The sequence below is a fragment of the Corvus moneduloides genome, chromosome 26 (genome assembly GCF_009650955.1).
Source record: "Corvus moneduloides isolate bCorMon1 chromosome 26, bCorMon1.pri, whole genome shotgun sequence".
Taxonomy (NCBI): domain Eukaryota; kingdom Metazoa; phylum Chordata; class Aves; order Passeriformes; family Corvidae; genus Corvus; species Corvus moneduloides.
The window spans coordinates 1,922,976-1,932,153 of NC_045501.1; the positions used below are offsets into that span (position 1 = coordinate 1,922,976).

At 59.8% G+C, this 9,178-nt stretch overlaps 1 protein-coding gene and 1 non-coding gene across 2 annotated transcripts; both read left to right on the forward strand.

Moving 5' to 3' along the window:
- Nucleotides 1–1,741: 1,741 nt before the first annotated feature.
- Nucleotides 1,742–1,815, forward strand: TRNAN-GUU. Its single transcript has one exon. It is a non-coding gene; the product is annotated as a tRNA-Asn (tRNA).
- Nucleotides 1,816–3,818: 2,003 nt separating this feature from the next.
- PSMB3 (proteasome 20S subunit beta 3) lies at nt 3,819–7,127 on the forward strand. Its single transcript, XM_032134278.1, has 6 exons — nt 3,819–3,982; nt 4,266–4,450; nt 4,788–4,895; nt 5,211–5,388; nt 5,604–5,698; nt 7,009–7,127. Exons 1-6 carry the CDS (start codon nt 3,980–3,982, stop codon nt 7,055–7,057), a joined length of 618 nt encoding a protein of 205 aa, XP_031990169.1. The 5' UTR covers nt 3,819–3,979; the 3' UTR covers nt 7,058–7,127.
- Nucleotides 7,128–9,178: the final 2,051 nt, after the last annotated feature.

Here is a 9,178-nt window from a genome sequence, read left to right on the forward strand (position 1 = left end):
GGAAAGGAAGGGGGGAGGAAAAAAAAGAAGGAAAAACGAGAGAAATTAGAGAAAGGGGGAAATGGACAAGAAGGGGGGAAAAAGGGGGGGAAAACCCAAGGAAAACAGAAGGAAATTAGGGAAAGAAAGGGAAACCAGGAAAATCAGGGGGGAAAAGGAAGAAAAAAAAGGAAGGTAAGGAAAAATGGAGGGAAATTAGAGAAAGGGAAAGCTGGGAAATGATGGGGGGAAGGAAGGGAAGGAAAACAGGGAAAACAGAGGGAAAAAATAAAACGGAAAAGGAAGAAAAAAGAACGGGAGAAAAGGGAAGAGAAAAGGGGGGGGGAAATGCAGGAAGGAGGAAAAGAGAAAAGGCAGGAAAAGGGAAGGGGTGGGGGGGGGAAAGAAAGGAAAATCTGGGAAAGAAATGAAGGAGGGGAAAGGGGCGGGAGGAGGAGCGGGAGGCGCTGAGCGAACCGCGGCGCTCCCGCACTCCCGGGGTCACCGGCGGCTCCCGGCACACGCAGCCGCTCCCGGCGGCCGCTCCCCGCCCCGCCCGGTGCCGGGGCTCCGCATCCCGGGCCCGTCCCGGTGGCCCCGTGCCCGGGGGGTTCCCGGTGGGCGCTGTCGTTGCCGCTGTCTCGGTTCCCGGTTGCTCGCTTGCTCTGGTGCCGGTGTGCCGGTGCTGGTTCCGGTGGGTCCGGTGCTGGAGTCCGGTGTCCCTGTGCTTGGGGCCGGTGTCCGCTGTCCTGTTCCCGGTGTCCGTCTCGATGTCCCGGTGGTGGTGTCCCGTTTCTGGTGTCCCGGTGCCGGTGTCCCGTTCCCGATATCCCGGTGCCAGTGTCCCATTCTCGGTGTCCCGTTCCCGGTGCCTCTCCCCGTATCCCGTTCCCGGTGTCCTGATTCCTGGTTTCCCATTCCCGGTGCCCCTTTTCCGGTGTCCCATTCCCATTCCCAGTGTCCTGTTCCCGGTGCCTGTCCCTGTATCCCGTCCCCATCCCCGGTGTCCCGTTCCCGGTGTCCCGTTCCTGTTTCCTGTGTCCCATTCCCGGTATCCCGTTCCCGTTCTCGGCGTCCTGTTCCCCTTGCCGACATCCCGTTGCCGGTCCCGGTATCCCATTCCCGGTGTCCCGTTCCCGGTGTTCCATTCCCATTCCCGGTGTCCCATTCCCGTTCCCGGTGTCCCGTTCCCATTCCCGGTGTCCCGTTCCTGGTGTCCCGTTCCCATTCCCGATGTCCCTTTCCCATTCCCATTCCCGGTGTCCCGTTCCCATTCCTGGTGTCCCGCTCCCGGTATCCCGTTCCCATTCCCAGTGTCCCGTTCCCGGTGTCCCATTCCCATTCCCGTTCCCGGTGTCCCGTTCCCATTCCCGGTGTCTCGTTCCCGGTGTCCCAGTCCCATTCCCGGTGTCCCGTTCCCGGGTTCCCAGTGTCCCATTCCCGGTGTCCCGTTCCCATTCCCGGTGTCCCGTTCCCGTTCCCATTCCCGGTGTCCCATTCCCGTTGTCCCATTCCCGGTGTCCCGTTCCCATTCCCGGTGTCCCGTTCCCGTTGTCCCATTCCCGGTGTCCCGTTGTCCCATTCCCGGTGTCCCGTTCCCATTCCCGGTGTCCCATTCCCGGTGTCCCGTTGTCCCATTCCCGGTGTCCCGTTCCCATTCCCGGTGTCCCATTCCCGGTGTCCCATTCCCGGTTTCCCGTTCCCATTCCCGTTCCCGGTGCTCCGGGCTGACTGCGGCGGGCGGGGCGGCGCTGCCAGCGCGGTCTCTGTGGCGCAATCGGTTAGCGCGTTCGGCTGTTAACCGAAAGGTTGGTGGTTCGAGCCCACCCAGGGACGGAGCTGTTCTTTTGCCTCCGCCGCTCCATTTTTCCCTCTCTCTTTTCCCAGCGCCAGCCCAGGATGCGCAGAGCCGCACACGGAGAAAATTCCAGGGCCAGGATCTGCTCCCGGTGCTCCCCGTGGGCTCACGGCTCCTCCTGAGGCGGAAAAGCCGCTCCCGCTGTGCCCAAACCATCCCTGCCCAGCCCGTGCTCCCCGCCGTGGCCCCACAACCACGAGGACACTTTGGGACATTCAAACCGGGCTTGAAATCCTGTTTCCATCCCAATTCCGTGGTCGGGATTCAGCTGAGGGGGGTCCAAAGCCCGCAAGGCTGAGCTTCCCCTCTCTTCAAGCTCCCGTCACATCCGTCTCTGCTCCCTGCTCGCCCTGATCTGCTTCCCATCCCAGAAATAAGGAAGTTCCTGCTTTAATCCAGGCCGTGAGGTTATTGATCCTGGTTATGCCCACCCGCCTGTGCCCGGGCTGTTCCCACCAGGCAGGACGCGGCTCCGACTGCCGCCAGGAGCGTTTTATGATGGAAAACACCTCAAAAAATCCACTTCAAAAAGACGCTTTAAAAAAAATGACACTTTAAAAACGCAGCAGGCACGGGCTGGGCTCTGCTCCCAGCACCCGATCCCGGGATGTGTTCCTGGGACGGATGAACACCCCCGGCACGGCGCCCTCGGAGCCGGGGCTGCTCTGCGGTGCCTCCAGAGCGTTCCCAAGCGCACGGACCCCGTTCCCTTGGGCAGAACTTCCCTCTCCTGAAGGAAATGCTCCATCCCGCCTGCTCCAGGAGGGAGCTGCCACCCGGGACAGGGAATCCTGGCAGAGCAAATCCCCCTTGGAATAAAGAATCCCCCGGCAGCCAGGCCCTGTGCCGGTGCCGGGATGTGCTGGGACCCCACAGAGGGACCGAGAGTGACCTTCCAAAAGAGATTTTTGGGAAAATCCCCGTCGGGATCTGCTGTTCCCAGCCCCACAGGGCGAGGTCGGGGCTTCGTCCCCGCGTCCTGAAGGCGCAAAAGCGGAGGGAGGGAGTGGGGTGCGAGGTCCGGCTGCTCTCCGGACACATCCAGCTGTGCACCCCATGGAAACAGCTGGGCTGTGCATCCCTGGGCACGTCCAGATGTGCCCCCACTGATCCGGCTATGCCCCCACTGATCCAGCTGTGCCCCCACTGATCCAGCTGTGCTGTGCATCCCTGGGCACGTCCAGATGTGCCGTATCCAGCTGTGCCCCCACTGATCCGGCTGTGCCCCCACTGATCCAGCTGTGCTGTGCATCCCTGGGCACGTCCAGCTGTGCCATATCCAGCTGTGCCCCCATGGAAACAGCTGTGCTGTGCATCCCTGGGCACGTCCAGATGTGCCCCCACTGAACCAGCTGTGCCTCCACTGATCCGGCTGTGCTGTGCATCCCTGGGCACGTCCAGCTGTGCCGTATCCAGCTGTGCCCCCACTGACCCAGCTGTGCCTCCACTGATCCAGCTGTGCTGTGCATCCCTGGGCACGTCCAGCTGTGCCGTATCCAGCTGTGCCCCCACAGATCCAGCTGTGCCCCATCGATCCAGCTGTGCCCTGATCCAGCTGTTCCCCTTTATCCAGCTGTTCCCCCGCTCTGGCTGTGCCCCCATTGATCCGTTGGCGCCCCATTGCTCCAGCTGTGCCCCCACTTATCCAGCCCTGTCCCGACGCAGCTGTGCCCCCACAGCTCCAGCTCTGCCTCCCATTTTTCCAGCTGTTCCCATTTTTCCAGCTGTTCCCATTTTTCCAGCTGTGCCCCCCCCCCCCCCCCGCACTCCCGGCATGCCTCGCGCGCCCACTGTGACTCGTCACTTTTCGGCCCCGCCCACCCGGCCCGGTCTCAGCCAATCAGCTGCGCGCACCCCGGCGGCTCCCGCCAGTCACCGGCAGCGGCTGCCAATGGGGAGCGGGTGAGGGCGGGACTACCGGTGCGACAGCCAATGAAAGGCGGCAAAGGAAGGAGCGGCAGCGGCGGCGGCCAATGGGAAGCGGAGGGGGCGGGACCGGCGGCGGCGCGGCGGGGCCCGGGCAGAGAGCGGGCCGGGAGCGAGCGGGGCCGGAGCGGGGCCCGTGTGGGGACGGAGCGGTGACGGAGCGGGGGAAGAGCGGGGCAAGAGCGGTGACTGAGCGGTGACCGAACAGCCGCAGCCATGGTGAGACCCGCGGCGGCGCCGGGGCAGCTGCCGGGCCCGCGGTGCCCGGGAGAGGCGGGTGGGCGGGAGGCCGCTTCCTCAGGGCCTCCCCGCGGGGACCGGCGGTGGGGCCGCCGGAGGAATGGGAAACCAAAGCAGCGGGGAAATGAAATCCAAAGGCGGTGGGGCGGGCGCGGGGGGGGCTCTCCCGGCCGGGCCCGGCGGTACCGGGGGTACCCTGGAGGCTCCTCCGGGGCAGCGGCGGGAGCCGGGCGGTGCCCGCTGAGCTTCTCCTGCCGTGCAGTCGATTATGTCCTACAACGGCGGGGCCGTCATGGCCATGAAGGGCAAGGACTGCGTGGCCATCGCCGCCGACCGGCGCTTCGGGATCCAGGGGCAGATGGTGACCACGGACTTCCAGAAGATTTTCCCGATGGGAGAGAGGCTCTACATCGGCCTGGCCGGGCTGGCCACGGACGTGCAGACGGTGTAAGTGAGGCCTTTGTGCAATAGATACTCGTGCTGAGCGAATGTCTTTGTTTATTCGTGGGGAGGGGAGAATATTTGTAATTAATACAAAATTAAACGGTGCCGGTGCTCCGAGTCTTAGTTCCCCTCGTGGGAGAGCTTTTAAAAGAAACGTTTGTGGGATTTAAGATCAGAGCACTGCTAAAATTCGACTTTGACTGCTAAAATTCGACTTTCACTGCTACAATTTAACCTCAACTCCCAAAGAAGCTGCATCTGCACGCTCTCCTTGCCCCAGGTCCTGGTGAAGAGGAAAAAGAGCCTGCCCTGCTTTCATCCCAGCTCTCATCTTTTGCAGTGCCCAGAGACTGAAGTTCAGGCTGAATCTCTACGAGCTGAAGGAAGGGAGGCAGATCAAACCCCAGACCTTCATGAGCATGGTGTCCAACCTGCTCTATGAGAGAAGGTAGCGGCCAGAACCGTTCCTGCGTGGTGCCAGGGAAGGCTGAGGCTGTTGGAGCTGTGCTGGGGAGGGTTGGGTTGGGAATTAAGGACAGGTTCTTCACCAGAAGGGTGGTGGATGAGAGCACTGGTGCAGAATGGGCACGACCCCAAAGCTGCCAGAGCTCCGGCAGCGCTTGGACAAGGCTCAGGGATTTTGGGGTGGGATTTTTGGGATTTTCCTATGCAGGGCCTGGGGTGGGACTGGGTGATCCCATGTGGTTCCTCCCAAGCTGTTCCCTGGCCTCGGGGCTGCCCTGAGCCGTGCTGCTGTCCCCAGGTTTGGGCCCTACTACACGGAGCCGGTGATCGCGGGGCTGGACCCGCTCACGCACGAGCCCTTCATCTGCTCGCTGGACCTCATCGGCTGCCCCATGGTCACCGACGACTTCGTGGTCAGTGGCACCTGCTCCGAGCAGATGTATGGCATGTGTGAGTCCCTCTGGGAGCCTGACATGGTGAGTGGGTGCTGGGATCAGCTGGGATCTGTGGGTTCATGGATTCTCCCTCCTGTGTTAGCTGGAGGCTCTGGGCTGCGGGAGAGGTTTCATTCCTGGAGGAGTTCAGCTCGAGGGGAAAAGCTTGCAGGGTTTTGGGGGGTTTGGACAAAATCCAGGGAGTCAGGGTGGAGTTTGTAGCCCAGCTGAACCCTTCTGTTCCCTCTGTGCCTCAGGAGCCCGAGCACCTCTTCGAGACCATCTCGCAGGCCATGCTCAACGCCGTGGACAGAGATGCCATCTCTGGGATGGGCGTGGTGGTGCACGTCATGTGAGTGCTGCTCCTTCCCGGGGAGAATTCAGCAGGCTGGGCACTCAGTTCCCTCCTTCCCTGGGAGATTCAGCGAGCTGGGCACTCAGTTCCCTCCTTCCCTGGGAGAATTCAGCGAGCTGGGCACTCAGTTCCCTCCTTCCCGGGGAGGATTCAGCGAGCTGGGCACTCAGTTCCCTCCTTCCCGGGGAGGATTCAGCGAGCTGGGCACTCAGTTCCCTCCTTCCCTGGGAGATTCAGCGAGCTGGGCACTCAGTTCCCTCCTTCCCGGGGGGAATTCAGCGAGCTGGGCACTCAGTTCCCTCCTTCCCGGGGGGAATTCAGCGAGCTGGGCACTCAGTTCCCTCCTTCCCGGGGAGGATTCAGCGAGCTGGGCACTCAGTTCCCTCCTTCCCTGGGAGGATTCAGCAGGCTGGGCACTCAGTTCCCTCCTTCCCGGGGAGGATTCAGCGAGCTGGGCACTCAGTTCCCTCCTTCCCGGGGAGGACTCAGCGAGCTGGGCACTCAGTTCCCTCCTTCCCAGGGAGAATTCAGCAGGCTGGGCACTCAGTTCCCTCCTTCCCAGGGAGAATTCAGCGAGCTGGGCACTCAGTTCCCTCCTTCCCGGGGAGGATTCAGCGAGCTGGGCACTCAGTTCCCTCCTTCCCGGGGAGAATTCAGCAGGCTGGGCACTCAGTTCCCTCCTTCCCGGGGAGGATTCAGCAGGCTGGGCACTCAGTTCCCTCCTTCCCTGGGAGAATTCAGCAGGCTGGGCACTCAGTTCCCTCCTTCCCGGGGAGGATTCAGCGAGCTGGGCACTCAGTTCCCTCCTTCCCGGGGAGGATTCAGCGAGCTGGGCACTCAGTTCCCTCCTTCCCGGGGAGGATTCAGCGAGCTGGGCACTCAGTTCCCTCAGGGATCAGTTTCCAGGGTATCCCTGAATCCTGCCCCTCCCACCGGTGTCCTTGGCGAGGCTCTGTGCGCTCCCAGTGTTTGATTTCGCTGTTGCAGCTCGCTGCTAGAACAGCAGCAATGACTCCCCTGTGCTGCACAGGGGTTGCCTGGCTGCATTGCCGTGGGAAGGAGGATGCTCTGCCGCACGTGGATGCAGCGTTAACTCCCAGCTCTGGCTTTGAAAGAGCCCAATTTACTTCCTGCAGCATCCCCACCCTGGGAGCTCCCCAGGGGGATGGGTTTTACTCAGTTGTCACACCCACCTGAGCTCCAGCTGACCCTGCCCGGGCACCTGGGACTTCCCAAGGGAGGGACAAGCTGTAGGCAGGGGTTAAACCTGGATTTATCCATAAATAATCTCCTCTTTCCCCCTCCAGAGAGAAAGACAAGATCACCACGAGGACCCTGAAGGCTCGCATGGATTAGCCCAGCACAGCTGCTCTGTGGCACTCGGGACTTTTTAAAATAAAACTCTCCACTGAACTTCCCTTTTGCTGGCTCTGAGCACAAGGACTGAGTTCTCATCCCCAAAGCCGTCAGGAGGAGGTTTTTAGGTGGGAGCAGAGCTTCCCTTCCCCTCTGAGCCAGCTGCAGCAATTCCCTGGATGTGAGGAGCTGGACAGGGGCAGCTTTTCCTGCCAGACCTGATTTGTTCTGACAGCCAGGACTTGGTAAAATCGGTTCTTACTTAATTCCAGACACACTTAAAGAGGCTTCTCCAGTTGTGGTGCATGAAATCATGGAAAGGTTTGGGTGGGAAGGGACCTCAAAGCCCATCCAGTGCCACCCCTGCCACGGGCAGGGACACCTCCCACTGTCCCAGGGTGCTCCAACCTGGCCTTGGACACCTCCAGAGATGGAGCAGCCACAGCTTCTCTGGAAAATCCATTCCAGCCCCTCCTCACCGTCCCCAGGGAGGAATTCCTTCCCAATATCCCATTTCAACCCTGCCCTTTTCCAGTTTAAACCATTCCCCCCTGTCCTGTCTCCTCCAGGACTCTCCCCAGAGCTGGTGGAGCAGCAGCTGGGGGTGACCCCCCCTCAAAGAGCACACAAATGTACACAAAGTTTTAATTTTATTTTTGTTTCTCTGGTTGGAGACTCATCTTGTAACATGCATGCATTTCAAAACAGTAACAGTGTCTCAAACTGCTCCTAGCAAACAGACAAGCACAGAGGACTTCAAATTCCTATTTAAAAAACAGCAGTGAAAAAACCTAGAATGTTCTTTTTTTTTTTTTAATTACTTTTTTTAGGGTTTTTTTTTTTTTAGGTTTTAGATTAAACTTAAATTTATTCACTTTTTGCACTGATTAGCCCTGCCCACCCTTTGTGACCTGTGCCTGTGGAATCTGCTCGCTCGACTCCCATCCAGCTGCTTCGGCAGCCCCAGAGCAGCACAATTTTGAGTGGTTTCCACTAAAAACGATGTCCAGCAGCTCTGCCATCCCTGTTATCCATGGGATTCATCCCAAAGAGCCAGGACAACGGGCAGTAGCTGAGGGGGACACTGAGACCGGCTCTGCAGGAGCGGGGAGGGCTGTCGGGGTTGGGTTTGGGGCTGTGGCCAGGCCAGGTCTGTGGTGGGGACATCCCCCCCCTGTTGATTTTGGGGGAAAATCCTCCAGCTGGGGGTGAAATTCCAGGTGCAGCTGGAAGGGAGGCATGGAAAAGGACTGCACAGTAGTCATGGATTGGGAGCATCCACCACCACAACCTCCTGAGCACCCTGAGCCTGCCCGCGCTGGGTGATGGCCCCGCGGGAGGCGGCTCGGGAAAGCAGGAATTTCCTCCCAAAAAATCCAAAACCAACAAACCAACCAAAAGAAAGAAAGAAGACTCGAGTGGTTCAGTTTTCCTTGCTGATTGTGCTAATCCAGATTCCAAGCTGGGATTGTTGGGAGTGTGGCCACCCCAGGGCACGGATGGACTCCGTGATCGCGGCTTTCAGGATGAAAGCCAGGCCAGGCAGAGGCGTGGAGGAGGCCGGAGGGAAGGGTCCCGCTGCTCCCTGCTGCCAGCTGGGAACTCCTGGGGACATTCCCCCAAATCCCAAGGCCTCAGCCCAGCTCTGGGAATCTCCTGGGATTCCCTGGAACCCCCAGTTCCCCGTGGCAGGGAGACTCAGCGGGCTCTGGAGTGGTTTTATTGCACTGCTGGAGCACAGCTGTGTCCCTGCCTTCCCTCTCCCGCTCCCGTTTCGGAGCTGTCTCCACAGGGAAGGTGGAAATGTCGAGTTCAAAGCAGATTTTGAGTTAAAATCCTGACAGATCAGAAAGAGAGAGCCCCTCAGGAATGTGGATCCCGCAGCTCCTTCCTGCCCTCAGGCACTGCTGAGGGGGAGATGCTGCACACTGATTATTTGGAACTCCAGTGGACCAAATTCTTGCTTTTTGTGGCCAAAAAACCAAAAAAAAAAAAAAAAAAAAAAAAAAATCCTGCATTCTGCTGCAAATCCTGTCAGCCCAGGGGGGTCAGTCAAATGCACTTCAGTGGGAAGTGTTCATGCTAAGGACAGGAATTATTTACATTCAGCAAAACTAGAAC